This window comes from Phyllobates terribilis, unplaced genomic scaffold, assembly GCF_046119375.1.
Source record: "Phyllobates terribilis strain yellow unplaced genomic scaffold, ASM4611937v1 Scaffold_2__4_contigs__length_985480577, whole genome shotgun sequence".
NCBI classification, from domain to species: domain Eukaryota; kingdom Metazoa; phylum Chordata; class Amphibia; order Anura; family Dendrobatidae; genus Phyllobates; species Phyllobates terribilis.
This window is the reverse complement of record NW_027362762.1, coordinates 135,633,090-135,650,751: the sequence shown is the minus strand read 5'-3', so window position 1 is coordinate 135,650,751 and position 17,662 is coordinate 135,633,090. Positions and strand designations below refer to the sequence as shown.

At 46.1% G+C, this 17,662-nt stretch overlaps 1 protein-coding gene across 1 annotated transcript in view; it reads right to left on the bottom strand.

Moving 5' to 3' along the window:
• The window catches only part of CERS5 (ceramide synthase 5), a 72,276-nt gene extending 55,987 nt beyond the window's left edge, over positions 1-16,289 (bottom strand). Inside the window, exon 1 of the mRNA XM_073662805.1 lies at positions 15,931-16,289. Coding sequence (XP_073518906.1) covers positions 15,931-16,103 — 173 coding nt within the window. The 5' untranslated portion in view covers positions 16,104-16,289. The remainder of the gene's footprint in view (positions 1-15,930) is intronic.
• Between the last annotated feature and the right edge of the window lie 1,373 nt (positions 16,290-17,662).

Sequence of the window (17,662 nt, the reverse complement as noted above, 5' to 3'; positions counted from 1 at the left end):
TTGCCTAATAATTCTGCACACAGTGTATATGTACATTCAACCTTTTGTGTCTCCCCCATTTCCTCATAGACTGTAAGCTTGCGAGCAGGGCCCTCACTCCTTTTGATATGCCTATTCTGTATTGTCTGTATAAGTCCCCCCTAAAATTTGTAAAGTGTGAGTATGTATAATATCTATATCTATACATACACAAAAATAGTTCTACAGGTAGAGAAAAATCAAAAGGCAAAAAAACAAACAGCTGGAATTACACCTGAGAGGAGTGGGGGAGGGGACGACCCTCTGTTTGCAACGAGAGCGGGTGTAGTAGCTGCCTTTTATTACATGCACTATTCTGGTCCGTAAAATGAACCATGGTATTAGCGTTAATATTAGTCAGTGTGCCGTCCATTGCACACACGGACCGCTTTATAGACGAAAATATGGAGGACTTATGTGAAGAACCAGGTCGTCTGGCTGATTGACAGACAGGAAACCTTTCACACAGACAGCAGAGTCTCCGCTTGCACATGGCAGCGTATCAATTACCCATCGGTAAGTCTAGTACATGCAAATTCACAGGGTGATGACATAACAAGCGGCCGGCCGGCACTGCCTGCTCCGGCTTATCAAGCTGGTCTCCGGTAACCAGCCATTCGCACCCTGACTAATAGCCAGATAATGGTCCGGAGTCGGCCCAACCATTGAGCAGAGCCAAAAACCGATCACAATAATATTAAATTATTATAATAAATACAGTTAACACTTACAAGTCATGCGCCATTTGTCTTTGTCACCTGCCTAGTCATTACTGGAGGGCCTGCCAGTCTAGCTGGAGGGGGAAACCGAAATGCATGTTCTCACAGAGCGTATCTACTGCGGACCGCCCACAGCAAAGATATTGTTGTGAAAATAGGGGGCACTGTAAAAGGGTGAAATACACAGGATAAACTGACATACAGAAATCTACAACATTGGCCAATTTATGCCACAAATATGTATAGCGGGATCAACATGAGATTTCTTAAAATGCAGTTCTTCATTTCAGAAAACAATAAACTGAAACTTTTTTTTTTTTTTTGAAAATTCATGTTACCAAGTCATTGCTTCCGAATAATGGACGCAGTTAAAGGAAACCTGTCATCAGAATTTAGCCCTATAAAGTAAAGCCATGGCTAAAACGGCGCCGTGATGCTGATTAATCTGATACCTGATGTGAAGGGATCCGATCTGTAGTTGTTTAATACTCACCTTATGAAGTTTTCAGAAGATGACGTCTTGTGTGTTTCGGGGCCGTACGTGGGGGCAGGGTCTTCTTCTCCTTCTCTGCCCCCTCACCAGCCTCCTGCTTCTTCTGCAGGTCACCGATTATTCACTGACCTGTTTCCTTATAAAAATTCAGCACCACCACCGCCATCATCGTGTGGGCGCCTCGTGCGCCGTGGGAGTCGGCGTCCTGTGTGCAGGACTTCAATAAAATGGCGCCGGAGGCAGCGCATGCACAGTTTGAGATCTCAGCCTAGTGACCTGCAGAAGAAACAGACGAGACAGGTGGGGGTGGGGAGGAGAAAAAAAAAAACAACTCTGCCCCCACGTCACGTCACGCCCCAAAGCACAGCAGACGTCATCTTCTGTAAACTTCATAAGGTGAGTATTAAATAACCACTGAGCGGATCCCTTCACATCAGGTATGGGATTAATCAGCATCACAGCGCCACTATGGCCATGCCTTTACTTTATAGGGCTAAATCCTGATGACAGGTTTCCTTTAAAACGAAACCCATAAAACACTGATATTGCAATTTTTGTCACCTTTGCACCCAACTAAAAACAAGCCCCAAAGTGGCTATTTCATGAGCAATAAAATAAAAATAGGCCCCATCAGAAAAGGGTTAAACAAGTTTGTGTGTATATAAGTAACCAAACTTGATAGAACATGGAAACGCTTGGAATTTTTTATCGTGCCATTTTCGTCTTTAGGGCCGTACCCCTCCCTAATGTTGGACATTCGGCACCACACATGCTCAGTAGATGAATTCAACACCCTGATCGGCGTTTTCTGGCCATAGCTTATCACCGCTGATTTTAATTGGGGTTTGTGTTGGATGACAAGAGGTCTCTCGGAGGCAGAGGATGCAATTTAAGCCCAGGGATTGCAACCAAATCCCTGACAAGAATATCTCACGGTAACTAATCCATCAGTGCTAATGATTGCTCGTGTCATCAAAGGATACACAATCAAAGAAAGCTCCAGCCGGCACAATAACACCAGCAAATACGAACCACCATCTTGATAGAAGCCGTGCCCACGTAGGCTCAGGTCGTAAGTAATTACAAAAATCTCTGTTTTCGCTACCATTTTAACTCACAGTGGTAAAAACTCTTGTGAGTAGAGCCTTAAAAGCCAGCAGTAGTGCCTTTCCCTGCCCCTCTCAGGGTAGACTGCTATTGACTAGGCTGGGTTAGGTCATAGCCGATAGGAGTCAGCTATAGCATATGTATGGGCAACGTCACTTACAAGTTTGGTGCACGTTTCTCCAACATTGAGAAATTATGGCAGCCCCCATAGACCTGACTGACAATATAGTGGCCATCATTAAAATCCAAAATGTGAGAAGAACAGTAAAACCGTATATAAATGTCCATCTTAAGGACTGTAGTACCTGTGCGTTACATGTAGCCCAGCGAGGGATTTCGTTGATCACCTGTAAATGTTGCCTTATGTAACTTCAGTCTTATGACATGGCTTATCAGTAAATCCTGAGCAGACGAGAGACACAAAGGTGTTTACATGCTCCATTTCCCTGCATTGCAGAGATTGTAGTGTAAAGTTATGTTATGTGAACAGGACCTGAAGAGAGCACTCCGCTTATCAGTGCAGCAAAGTAAATAATCCAAGACACAATTCAGGTCTAAAGGTGCATTCACACCTACAGATTATTGGGACGGACTGAAAAGTGAAGCACATGGGGTGAGGCGAAAGACCAAAATGGATCCTTGTCTTGAAATGCTTTAACAAAACACCAATGAAACCAGTTCTGAACTGGAAAAGGCCTATGCTAGGACTACAAGGCATAAAGGAGTTACCATAAAGATAACTTATCACATTTACAGGACACCTTATCGCTGAGGGTCCCGTTGCTCCCAAGTATTGAGCTTTGAAGGGCCCCACTTTGAGGACTTACCAAATTTTTCATAAACTGGACAATGTAATAGAAGTTGCAGAGCAGAATAAAACATGGTATTTTTTTGTTTTTGTTATTTTAATTTTGCCTCCCCGTTGTGGGGCTATTAAAGTATTTGGACGCTAATGAGTTAATTTTCATTAGGTCCTAATGGGTGTTACCAGACATTTTTTCACTGGGGTCCTGTATTTCTCCCTGAATGATGTTGACCAATCATAAGCAAGCAGCAACACAAAAGGAAGAGGAACAATAGCTTAGAGCAGGTTTCTCACTGTGAGACATATAATCCGATCTTTGATTTCTCTGCAGAGTGAATACAAGTTGCTGTGAGCACAGCAGACCTGATTGTCATGACACCTATAATCTTTCATCTTCTGGCTGTCCAATTGGGGAGGGGGAAACGGTACAGCAGAGGTGGCAGCACTATGAAAGCAGAGTTAATGGAAGAGTTTGTACTGTGACACAGTGAAACTCAGCTGTACTGCCCACACCCCTACAGGGACTGTCAGGCGATGAAAACTCCAAAAGGTTTTCGTAATGACAATGCACAGCAACTTGTAAATCGCTCTGCAGCGAGATCAGGGCTGTCATTACATCTCACACAAGAGTAGCCTGTTCTAAGCTATGGTGGATGTGTGTTGTTTCCCGGAGTGCTGCTGCCTGCTTATGATTGGTCAATGTCATACAGGGGGAAGAAGTACACTTCCAATGAAAACGCCCACTTGGATTTAAAGAAAATTAACTTACTAAGTGCCAAATATTTTGTTAATACCTCCGCATAGAGGTGAATTCTAAAATATATATATATATATATATATATATATATATATATTATACATTATTCTGCTCTGCAACCACAACTATACTGTGTGTCCAGTTCAACATGAAAAGTTTAATAAAAAGGTCTATTTAAATGGAATAATGACTGAGCAAGCATGCTACCACTTCATTGATTGCTTATAGGACTGCTGGAGTTAGCCAAGTACAGCGCTCAGCCATCTCCAGCACAGAGTAACAATTAAGCGGCAGCTCACATATAACACCACCGCTCCATTCAAATAGGGGTCTCCCAAGTCCCATACTCTGGACATCCAGTGATTGACCCAGCCATCAGATACCCTCCACAATACTACATTTACCAAGGTCTTGAAGTACTAGGAGATATTATATATATATATATATATATATATATATATATATATATATATATATATATATATATATATATACACATACACACAAATCTAAAACCTCCATTTCTTGACAAATGTCATATTGCAAAAGCCATTTTGAAACATTGCATGGCACACTGGTAAAATTAGCACTTTGCTGATACGTTTTATCCACAAAACTTAGGACCTAAAATATGTGGACGTCATTTATATCAGTTTCCTGTAACAGATCATTTAGGAGATTAAAAATAGTGACAAAAAATACTTAGAATTCTAAGTTCAGCTAGAAGTGTAAATAGGCATTTTTTTTCTTTAAATGGGGCTTTCCACCACCAATTATTTTACTCTCCCCTTTAAGAAACAAGCAGAATGCACTAAAATAAAATGCAATTACATAACCGGTCCTCCTGATGCACCTCCTCCAGGACTGCCTGGGTCACACACCAATCATCAGCACCGAGGCTGCAGCAGTCACATCTGTACCAAAAAGTGCCAAGACCAGCGGGGGACACTGACCGCAAACTGCATTGGGGATGGGTGGGGGGAGAGGTTAAATCAAGAGTGGAAAACTCCTTTAACATGTATTAGGCATTTAACCTTGGACACTTTCTGTATCACTTTTTGTGGAGGGAGTGCCTGAAGGTTGCTTATGAAACAAAGTCTCTTTTATGACCATGATCAGGATGGATCAATGCCAAGCAACCCAATGCGGTTAGCAACACACAGCACACCGGCTGCCAAGTCAGAAGCGTCCCCTGAATGGTCTCACACAGTGTCAGGCTGGGGTGCCAAGGGCCCACCAGTAACCAACTCCAGGGCCCCACTGTTCAGCTACATGCAAATGTAACATTATCATCAATCACAAATGTATATAACAATGACCCGGGTAGATTGTTACATGAATAAGATGCTGCCTTTGTCTGTACATAGTGCCAAGTAAAATACTGCTCTTATAAGAGGGTGGTGGCCACTCTTGCATAGGGGCCCACCGGAGGATTCTCCTGTAGGCCAGTCCAAGTGGACAGGGTACATCCACAGGGTGTGTCACAACTGTATAATAGGTGGGGTCCACCTCCGATTCCCCAATCCCAACCCAAGCCGGGTGCAGTAAGCACTACATTCATCTTTGGCTGTTTGATTTTCATAGAATTGAATGGAAACTGCTATAGTTTGGTGAAATTAATGCCACCTTTCAATTCGATCATTGCCTGGACGCTGCAAGAGCCTCACCGGGCAGAACAGGGTCAGGAGACCACCATTGTTTGAAAATGGTGGAAGCGTATGTAGGCCTTTATGTCATAGCCGGTGGCGCTTTCCCCACAATAATCACCGGTGTACGCCATTTACGATAAGTGGATCTGTCAGCTGAATTCGCTGCCTTTACTATGAGCAGGATATAAAGCTACACATGGCTTCTCGTTATTACCCAAAACGGCACAAATATTGAGAGAAAAGAAAACAGTGGAAATGTAGCTGTAATGAGGGCGCTCCCTGCCCATGATGACTGACAGGCTGCCATGTACGCAAATATACACAGCAGCCGGCTCATTACCACCATCAGGGGTGAGGAGAGCACTACCTTCATATATACAGGGGACGTAGGACTACTAGCACTAGATTTTACCTAATGCCGGGGCCATGCGGTGTGTGGAGCGACCAGATACCCACTCCAAAATCTGCACATGTTGCATGGAGCTTGCTGCCTTTTTTTTTTAATTAGCAGGATGCCATTGTGTCCACGGCTTGTCTGCAGAAAGTGTATGGGGACTTAATGGCCTCACATTACCATACTTCTGTGGGGAATATTTGGGGAGGATTCTACACTGATAATTCACTACACGTTCTCTGCGTCCTGCCTGTCATTCTGTTACGCCATCATACTCCACGTACAAACAAGACCAAGAAGATTTTTAGTGGTAACGTTCCTCAGGTCACAAGACTTCGTAGTAAGAGGTCTGCGCTCTATTGCCAAAAAATAAATCTGGACTAACCAAACGAAGACAACAACATTTATGTCTAAGAAGCCAACCTTTGTACCGTCCACAGACACTATGGTAACAGCAGCTGCCAGTGCAATAACCGGAGGCGAGCAGGGAGCACAGAGCATGGGTATAGGCGATTCCAGACGCAACTTCAGGGCAAAACAGGGGTTTAAACCCCCGTCCCCATACAGACACAGCAATAGAAGGGTGCATGAACTCACAGAGTCTAGTACACTGTAACAATGGCTGACAAATAGGTGCCGAGAAACAAGAGGTTTTGTCTGCATCTACTTCAGCAGTTGTGTTTATTAAAGGGGTTTCCATTATGAGATTGAGACCCTATTCTTAGGATAAATTAGTAGTGGGGCGACACAAAGCATATCCATGGTTCAGCTGTTACCAGCTATGACAGTGGCTGGAGCTGGTGGGCTGCCAGGTGTTGGGCCTTCAGCAATGTGATACTGATAACTTATAGTGGGGGGCACCTGCTTAAAGGGAATCTATCACTAGGTTTTGCTACATCATCTGTTTGATAAAATCCCTGTTTTCTCTGCTGCAGATCTAGCAGCTCTCTGAATGCTGAGCTCTGTATAACCCCGCCCACACCAGTGTACATAGGCAGAAAGATGCCAATCCTTGGTGTGTTTGGGTTATACAGAGCTCATGAATACAGAGGACTAAATGGCAGCAGATTTACTAGTCCTCTAGTGATAATCTCCTGCTGATAAAGCTGTGATTTTATCAAAACTACAGCAAGCAGTCCACAAAGTTACATCACTGGAATCCGGATCTCTGCCGCTATGTTATGCTGCTCTCAGATTAGGTGGCAAAGACCTGGTGACAGATTCCATTAAAGGTGGAGAAAATCAAATCTGCCCGAAGATTTCCTCCACTATAAATTTATGCTGAAAACATATAACTCTGCCCTTCACCTCTCCAAACAAACCTACTTTAACAACCTCATCATCTCACTTTCCAATAATCCTAAACGACTCTTTGACACGTTTCATTCTCTCCTCAATCAAACAGCACAGGCCCCGACCACCGACCTCAGCGCTGACGATCTGGCTAACTATTTCAAAGAAAAAATTGACCATATCCGACAGGAAATTTTCTCCCAATCCCCAAATGTTATGCATGCTCCCCCCCGCCACATTGTATCTTGCTCATTTTCTGACTTCGAACCAGTCACGGAAGATGAAGTGATCAGGCTCCTTGCATCTTCTCGCCCTACCACCTGCACCAGCGACCCTATTCCCTCACATCTCCTTCAGTCCCTTGCTCCAGCTGTCACCTCTCACCTAACTAAAATTTTCAACCTTTCCCTCTCATCTGGTATCTTTCCCTCTTCTTTTAAACACGCCAGCATACAACCATTACTTAAAAAAACCATCCCTCGACCAGAACTGCACGGCCAACTACAGACCTGTTTCCAATCTTCCCTTTATCTCTAAACTCCTGGAACGCCTGGTCCACTCCCGTCTAATCCGCTATCTCTCAGACAACTCTCTTCTTGACCCTTTACAATCTGGTTTCCGCTCTTTACATTCTACTGAAACTGCCCTCACTAAAGTCTCTAATGATCTACTAACAGCTAAATCTAATGGTCACTACTCCCTGCTGATTCTCCTGGATCTCTCTGCAGCATTTGACACTGTGGATCACCAGCTCCTCCTCACTATGCTCCGCACTATTGGCCTCAAGGACACGGTTCTCTCCTGGTTCTCCTCTTATCTCTCTGACCGCTCCTTCTCTGTGTCTTTTGCCGGCTCCTCCTCCTCCCTACTTCCTCTTACTGTCGGGGTTCCTCAAGGATCAGTCCTAGGCCCCCTTCTTTTCTCCTTATACACCGCTCCTATTGGACAAACAATCAGTAGATTCGGTTTTCAGTACCATCTCTATGCTGATGACACCCAATTATACACCTCTGCTCCGGACATCACCCCTGCATTATTACAAAAGACCAGTGATTGTCTTTCTGCTGTGTCTAACATTATGTCCTCCCTCTACCTAAAACTGAATCTGTCAAAAACTGAACTACTCGTCTTTCCTCCCTCCATTAATCTACCTGTGCCCGATATTGCCATCTCCGTTTGTGGCTCAACCATTACTCCCCAGCTACAAGCCCGCTGTCTTGGGGTCATTTTTGATTCAGATCTTTCTTTCACTCCTCACATCAAATCACTCGCTCGTTCATGTCATCTACACCTCAAAAACATCTCAAGAATCAGGACTTTTCTCACATTTGACTCGGCAAAAACTCTTACTGTCGCTCTTATTCATTCTCGTCTTGACTATTGCAACGCTCTACTAATCGGTCTCCCTCTTACTAAACTCTCCCCTCTCCAATCCGTCCTGAACGCAGCAGCCAGGATCATATTCCTCGCCAACCGCTACTCAGATGCCTCTTCCCTGTGCCAGTCATTGCATTGGTTGCCCATCCAATATAGAGTTCGTTTTAAACTTATCACGCTTACCCACAAAGCGCTCCATGCTTCAGTACCCCCCTACATCTCCTCCCTTGTCTCAGTCTACCACCCTACACGTGCCCTCCGTTCTGCAAATGACTTGAAACTAAAATCCTCCATAATCCGAACTTCCCACTCCCGTCTCCAAGATTTCTCGCGTGCTGCGCCAATTCTCTGGAATGCACTACCCAGGACAGTTCGATTAATTCCCAATACCCACAGTTTCAAGCGAACCCTAAAAACACATTTCTTTAGACTGGCGTATCGCCTAAACACACTCTGTCCATCCCAGCTTTCCCCCATATTAAAATCTTCTTCAACTTCGGGTTCAAACCAACCATGCACATAAAAGCCTCTGTCAGGACTGCACACATACTGGCTGGCGACCAGTCCATGTATTATTATTTATCCTATTCAGTATATCAAGGCTGCATTATACAATATATGTCCTTTTTACCTTTTGTGTCTCCCCCACTTCCTCATAGACTGTAAGCTCGCGAGCAGGGCCCTCACTCCGTTCGATATGAGATATGCTTATTCTGTATAAGTCCCCCCTAAAATTTGTAAAGTGCTGCGGAATATGTTGGCGCTATAAAAATAAACTATTATTATTATTATTATTATAGGCAAAAAACATTTGCCTATGCACAGGTAAGTGATCCATGTATGATCGCTGGGGGTCAGACCACTAGGAAGTCCATGATTACTAGAACAGGGGTCCCAAAGACCCCTATGTGAGTCAAGCTGTTGTGCACATATAGGACAACAGCTCCCATCACTCACAGGAGTCTGACAAGTCTGCTGTCTCCATCAGTCCCATAAAAAAGTGAATAATGTGGTGATCAAGCATGCAAACAACTCCATTCACACAAGGGTCTCTGGGATCCCCATTCTCTCAATAACCCCAGCAGTAAGATCAGCACCATTCAGAGATTTATAGCCTAACCTGTGGATAGGTAATAAATGCTCTTAGGAAAATATAAGTTTGTAAATGAGGGAAGGTGTAAAGAGGTTTTCTCTATTATAATGATCCTGAACACAGATGTGTCGAGTCTGTACGGATCCTTTATTTAAGGCTCCATTTACTTCTATGGGGAGAGAGACTCTCGATGTCCTGGAATCTGATGAAACAGATGTATAAACTAAATGTATGGTCATGTGGAGTTTTTTTCATGGGGAGAGGGATTTTGGAGTAGACACTGAGATATGCCCACACGTGGTGAAAACATACACATGCATGCAGATGAAAATCCATTTCAAATACTCTCTGATTAAGCTTCCTATTGATTACAGTGGGAAAAACACTAAAGGTTTGCGCACACCAGCGACGATTATTGCGAGAGAATGGGGCAGATTATTCTAATGACACTCGGATCAAATTCGGTCAGAGATTGATCCGAATCTCTCGCATGAGAGAATCGCAACACAGGTGAGAAGAAGATGGAGAACTTAATTTCTCCATATTCTCTGTGCCTGCGGTAATCGGACTGCACTCAGATGACATCTGAGTGCAGTCCGATGTTTCACACGCACCCATAGACTTGTATGGGCGTGCATGATCCTAATATCGGAGCCATTCGCAGCATGCTGACATTGTTTCCTCATGCCGAATCAGAATGAGAAAATGATCGCAGATCTGCACTGCCCCATAGAACAACATTGGGCTGAGTGCTATCCGATAAATCATCACACAGCACGCCGCCGTGTTATACGCAGTGTGAGAGCCCTAAGGCCGGATATGGTACTGGTTTTTCCATGTGGTAAAGAAGCAAAAGTCTCAATTCTTAAGACACTGAAAAAAAGAGGCAGAAAGAAATGCATTTTACACAACCGCATCATAAATAAATGAAAAAAAAAACAAAAGTAAGCTTTTTTGTGTGTGGATTTTTCAGCCACAACTGACTAATGTGGGCTGTGTGTTACATAACACAAGGAAGTACTGATGACTAATATATTAGATTTTTTAGCAATTATATTTTACAAGGGGTTTCACGCTCTGGACACAGCTACCAGCTTACAGAGGTCGCTCATCGATGTGTGGGCGCTTCTAGTGGTGACCTTTCCATCAGTCATTAGACAAGGAAGAAGAGACCCACTGACGCCCATGTAACCTGCACAGGGCACACTCCCTTTATATTAGCTGTTTAGGCTACTAATGGGCGTCCTACACCATTAGGATCAAGCAGCTGTAATTCTATCACCCCATCTTTTTGTTCTGCGAGCAAATAAGGCAGGGCAGCAGCTTATGGCGCTTTAGACGAGCGCATAGTGGGAACGCTCCTTCCCGATTATGCAGGAATATTGGGGAAACATGCCAGCAATCAGGCAGACAAGCAACACACCCTCTCATCAGATGATCGGATCATTAATACTGGCAAAAAATTCATCGTTGTCGGCAGCACATAGCTCTGTGTAAACAAGGAATGTGCTGCCGATACCGTGTGGTTGTAGGGGGACAGGACGATCGGATTACTGATCCCTTTCCACATCATCGTTTGTCAGTCTATGAAAAACAGGTCAGTAAACAAGCGCCGAACGACTTGTATACAGTGCATCAGTGGTATATTAATGGTCTGACGTAGGACTGTGGACATGCAATTACTCCACTCTCCCCATAGAGAGCACATGAATGCTTGGCTGAGTGAATAAATGTCACGCAAGGTGTAGGAAAGACTAAGTGCAACATGAAGGGAAAAGGGGGCCCAGACTCTAGGGAACGGGGGGAGTGGAGATCTCCTAAGCTGATCTATATCACCCTGTCTCCTCTAACGTCCCTATGTTGGTTCTGCACCAATCACCGCACAGGAACCTCACTCTGTCTTTCCCTGGCTAGGGAAGGGAGGGGATGAGGGCTAGTCAATCCCCACTGACAACTAAAGACAACAAGGGGGAACAAACAAGGGAAGATCGCTTAGCTTTTAGTCGACTTCAGGAGATGAACACACGTCCTCTTAGCACCGGAGAGGAAGAAGTACTGCACTAGCTCCAAGCCTTCACAAAAGGTAATGTGAGTACCGCCGGCACCTCCCTCTAGCAAACAGCGGGTATTTATACACCCAGGCCAGGATATTAATTAGCAAGAGAAAGGTAGCCGCTGGGTCCTAGAGAGACAGCCTCTAAGAAGGTGTCTAATGCCAAACAAAGATCTCCTGCAACCAACTGCAGGACAACTGTCTGTCACTTCTGACACACCCGTGACAACAGTTCTCTCAGGTGAAAAACCAGTTTCAAGGGACCAGGTTTTCCCTAAAATAAAAGTATGGCCACCATCTTTAATGCCTTTTTACAGTATTCTGGTAAGCTGAATATAAGCCCCCAATCCCCCCTGCATAGCACAAAAAATACCTTTTATTATAACCCCCTACGGGGCGGTCCGGTCTGAGGGGTGTCTCTGGCCTTGATCCAGCACCTACTCACTTCTTACGATCACCGTAGTCCTTCCCTGCTTCAGGTGGATGACGCATCCTACATCATCTACACAGTGTGCCCCATGGCACTCCTGTGCAGGTGTACTTCGCTATCCTGCCGAGAGCAGAGCAAAGTGACGTAGTGCGCATACGCCGGGAAAGGTCAAAGAGCGCCGATAACCTGAAAGTAAATCCGACGCATGCGCACTTCAGGACTATGTCTGTCCTCAGCAGAGCAAAGCGCACCTGCGCAGGAGCGCAATTGGGGGACACTATCTGGATGATGCAGGATGGCAATTAGACCACAGACGCCCACTGGACCGCACCGTATGCGAGTATAATGAAAAGGTCTTTGTCATACTATGCAGAGGGGATTGGGGACTTACATACAGCTTACTAATATGCTGTAAAAGAAGCCTCAAAGGGGTATTCTCATCTCCAAGATCATATCCCAATATGTAGTAGGTGTAATAAAAATAATATTAGCAAATATCTCCAATTAGAAATGTAGATGTAGTGTAGTATTTTTGATTTAATATGTCTCTTTCTTCATGTGCAGGCAATACAAGACCTTAGGTATCCACGGTTATGACCACTAGCAGCTAGCTAGCTGTCACTTTATCAGTGGTCGTAACCATGGATACCTAAGGTCCTGCGATGTCTGCACATGAGGAAAGAGACATAGCGAATGAGAAATACTATACTACATTTCTAATTGGAGGTATTTGCTAATATTATATTATTAATTATTATTATTATTATTATTACACCTACTACATATTAGGATAGGATCTTGGACACAGGAATATCCCTTTAATGGTGGTGGCCGTACTTTATATGGGGAAACCCTGCGGACAGGCTCCATTTAAAGGGTTTGTCCAATTAAAACAAGTTATCACCTATCTGCAGGAAAGGCAAGAACTAATTGGTGGGCGCCCCCTCAGCAGGGACCAACAGAGCAAAAAACATTTATCCATGTTATGAGATGGCATAAAAGGTCGGAGGCACGACCGCTCCATTCATTCTGTATAAGGCTGCTAGTAAGAGCTGAGTGCAGCGCTCGCAGCCCCACAGGGAATAAAGAGAGTGGAGATCGTGCATGCGCACTGCTGCTCCTTCTAGCTGGCATAAAAGTGCCCCAAAGGACAGACCCCCGCCGATCAACAAGTTAGCCTATCACCTATCCTTGGGATGATAAAATATTTTACTGAACAACTGCTTGATGGGTTTAGTGAGAACCTTCTCTGTGAAGCAGCAGCTCCCATTACCCTAAAGAAGGAGCAGTAATAACAGTCTCCATGGTGGAGGGTTTGTTTTTCAGGGCAAGCTCCAGACACATGTACAGGTGGGGTCCTGCTAGTAGGACGGGTATATGGCGTGTACTTCCCCTGTAGTGTGCAGCACAAGACCTGGACACTGCGCCGTACACCAGGAACAGCTGCCGTCAGACACCGTTGGGGGCGAATCTCCGGGGGATCATAGGACTGATGTGGATCAGCAATTAGAGAGAAAAGACCCTCCCGCACCAAAGGACGGAGTGACAGATGGCAGATTACTTCAGACGTTGGGTGCTGTAGTTGTACAACAGTTGGTGCTGAAGTACAGACCTGAGGTCAAATAATGGCTGCAGAGAGAAGACCCTGATAAGTGATGGTCATCAGGACACAAACCCTCTCTGACCACAGGTGAATGACAGATGTGAGGCCAACTCCAGGCAGGAGACAATGGAGGCCCTAAGGTGAGGCTGCTGGCAGGAGGTCGGCTGCCATGACCTCACAGCCCTGCTGTCAGCTGAGCCTCGCACTGCTCAGTGATGTGCTCAGGAGTGGAGCACCCCTTTAATGATCAGGTAGGAGGCGCTGCCACCAATAGACGAGCTGCCATTAGTGGAGCTGTCACTAAAGGAGCTGCCACCAGTGGACAAGCTGCCACCAGTGGAGCTGCCACCAGAGGTACTGACACCAGTGGAGCTTCCACCAGTGGAGGAGCTGTCACTAGAGGAACTGACACCAGTGGAGGAGCTGTCACTAGAGGAACTGACACCAGTGGAGGAGCTGTCACTAAAGGAGCTGACACCAGTGCAGGAGCTGACACCAGTGCAGGAGCTGACACTAGAGGAGCTGACACTAGAGGAGCTGACACCAGTGGAGGAGCTGTCACTAGAGGAACTGACACCAGTGGAGCTTCCACCAGTGGAGGAGCTGTCACTAGAGGAACTGACACCAGTGGAGCAGCTGTCACTAGAGGAACTGACACCAGTGGAGCTTCCACCAGTGGAGGAGCTGTCACTAGAGGAACTGACACCAGTGGAGCTTCCACCAGTGGAGGAGCTGTCACTAGAGGAACTGACACCAGTGGAGGAGCTGTCACTAGAGGAACTGACACCAGTGGAGCTTCCACCAGAGGAACTGACACCAGTGGAGCTTCCAGAAGTGGAGGAGCTGACACCAGTGGAGCTTCCACCAGAGGACCTGACACCAGTGGAGCTTCCACCAGTGGAGGAGCTGTCACCAGAGGAACTGACACCAGTGGAGGAGCTGTCACCAGTGGAGCTTCCACCAGTGGAGGAGCTGTCACCAGAGGAACTGACACCAGTGGAGCTTCCACCAGTGGAGGAGCGGTCACTAGAGGAACTGACACCAGTGGAGGAGCTGTCACTAGAGGAGCTGACACCAGTGGAGGAGCTGTCACTAGAGGAGCTGACACCAGTGGAGGAGCTGTCACTAGAGGAGCTGACACCAGTGTAGCTTCCACCAGTGGAGGAGCTGTCACCAGAGGAACTGACACCAGTGGAGGAGCTGTCACCAGAGGAGCTTCCACCAGTGGAGGAGCTGTCACCAGGGGAACTGACACCAGTGGAGGAGCTGTCACCAGAGGAACTGTCACCAGAGGAACTGACAACAGTGGAGCTTCCACCAGTGGAGGAGCTGTCACTAGAGGAGCTGACACCAGTGTAGCTTCCACCAGTGGAGGAGCTGTCACCAGAGGAACTGACACCAGTGGAGTAGCTGTCACCAGAGGAACTGACAACAGTGGAGCTTCCACCAGTGGAGGAGCTGTCACCAGAGGAACTGACACCAGTGGAGCTTCCACCAGTGGAGGAGCGGTCACCAGAGGAACTGACACCAGTGGAGGAGCTGTCACTAGAGGAACTGACACCAGTGGAGGAGCTGTCACTAGAGGAGCTGACACCAGTGTAGCTTCCACCAGTGGAGGAGCTGTCACTAGAGGAACTGTCACCAGAGGAACTGACAACAGTGGAGCTTCCACCAGTGGAGGAGCTGTCACTAGAGGAGCTGACACCAGTGTAGCTTCCACCAGTGGAGGAGCTGTCACCAGAGGAACTGACACCAGTGTAGCTTCCACCAGTGGAGGAGCTGTCACCAGAGGAACTGACACCAGTGTAGCTTCCACCAGTGGAGGAGCTGTCACCAGAGGAACTGACACCAGTGTAGCTTCCACCAGTGGAGGAGCTGTCACCAGAGGAACTGACACCAGTGGAGCTTCCACCAGTGGAGGAGCGGTCACCAGAGGAACTGACACCAGTGGAGGAGCTGTCACTAGAGGAACTGACACCAGTGGAGGAGCTGTCACTAGAGGAGCTGACACCAGTGTAGCTTCCACCAGTGGAGGAGCTGTCACTAGAGGAACTGACACCAGTGGAGCTTCCACCAGTGGAGGAGCTGTCATTAGTGGAGGAGCTGGCAGCTGTAGTGCCCGGTGCCGGCATCTCTCACCTCTCGAACAGCAGCCTGAATGCGAAGATCCCCAGCGCCGTGGGGAAGGCGTACAGGAGGTGTCCAGCCCGCGGGTACTGCTCGCCGCTCTCCGTGTCCGCCAGGTCCGCCCAGGTGACGTTCTGCGGGAGCCAGAAGCGCTCATTCCAGAACCAGGCCGAGAGCGCACACATCTTCCAGCAGCTCCGCCGCCGAGACACACGGGACCGAGGCAGCAGCTCCGGGGATGACGTGCTGCCAGGCGGGACTGACAATGCTGCCGCCGAGAGCCCGCCCCCCGAGCAGACCGCGCCCGGAATATCTGCTGCTCACAGGAGCCGCCCTCTTGCTACACCAAATGGCCGCAGGAGGCATTTTGCTACACTCGGATATGGTCCGCCATATTGCTTCACCCAAAAGTGCTCCCTCGGGTGACGTCCTTCTTGTGCGACAGCCTGGGAGACGTATAGACGCCGCTAAAAGAAAACCTGCTGTTGCCCATAGCGACCGATCCCAGACCCCAGCCCTGTCATTTGTAATGGCAGACTCCTGATTGTGGAAAACAGCTATATAGTTCTTTCTGTTTTAACCTCTTAATATCTCATATTTTAACATGTTGTAACCATACTATTTATGACATTTTAGTATATTTTTGGATAAATGTATCAAAACTGCTAGAAAGGAGATAAAAAGAAAGATGTTGCCCATTGCGACCATAGTCGACTTTTGAAAGAGAGATAAATACCCCTACTACTAATGTAATGTTACCCCTCTATAAATTGTTTGAAGGCCACATCTAGCATATGGTTCCTAGTTTTGGCCTCAACATTCTACGGCCCCATACACACGTTCAGTATTTAGTCAGTATTTCTCATCAGTATTTGTAAGCCAAAATCAGAAGAGCAACGATCAGAGGAAAAGTATAATAGAAACCCGCCACCACTTCTGTATTTATCACCCACTCCTGGTTTTGGATTACAAATACTGATGTGAAATACTGAACAAGTCCTGAACGTGGCCTAAGGGCTCGCTCATGCTGGCATACGTTCTTTCATGGGAGAGAATATGCTAATGACACTCTGATTTCGCACAGGCACCCATAGACTTGTATGGGTGTGCATGATCTGAATATTGGATGCCCACAGCCCTCACACCATGAGAAAATAATCGCTGATCTGCTCTGCCCCATACTATAACATTGGGCCATGTTTTTGCTATCCAATAAATCATCAGAGGGCACTCGGCTGTGTTATACGCTCATGTGAGCGAGCCCTAAATAGGATAATGGAAAGCTGTAATAGGGAATTGGAAAGGCGAGCAACAAGATTATGACGTGGGATGGAAGGTCTCTTTTATAATGGGAGGTTAAAATAATCGGGCTTGTTTAGCTTAGAAAAAAAAGACTCCTCAGACAATCCAAACAAAGGACTAGGAGACATTATTTACATGTGGAGGAAAGGTGAATCCGGGATAAACAGGAAAGGGTTCTTTAAAGATAGATCAACCAGACTTTGGATGCATTATTGCAAGAAATAGTAATAGCAGATCCTATAATAGGGTAAATGCTTTTCTAATAACCAATAGCAATGTGGGATACAAATAATCTACCATAGGACAATGTATAATTTATTAAAAAAGATTGAACTCGATGGACCTATGTCTTTTATCAAACTATGTAACTACAGTATATACTTTATGTGGACCAAAGTATTGGCACATCTACACATTACACCTACAGGAACTTTTGACAATT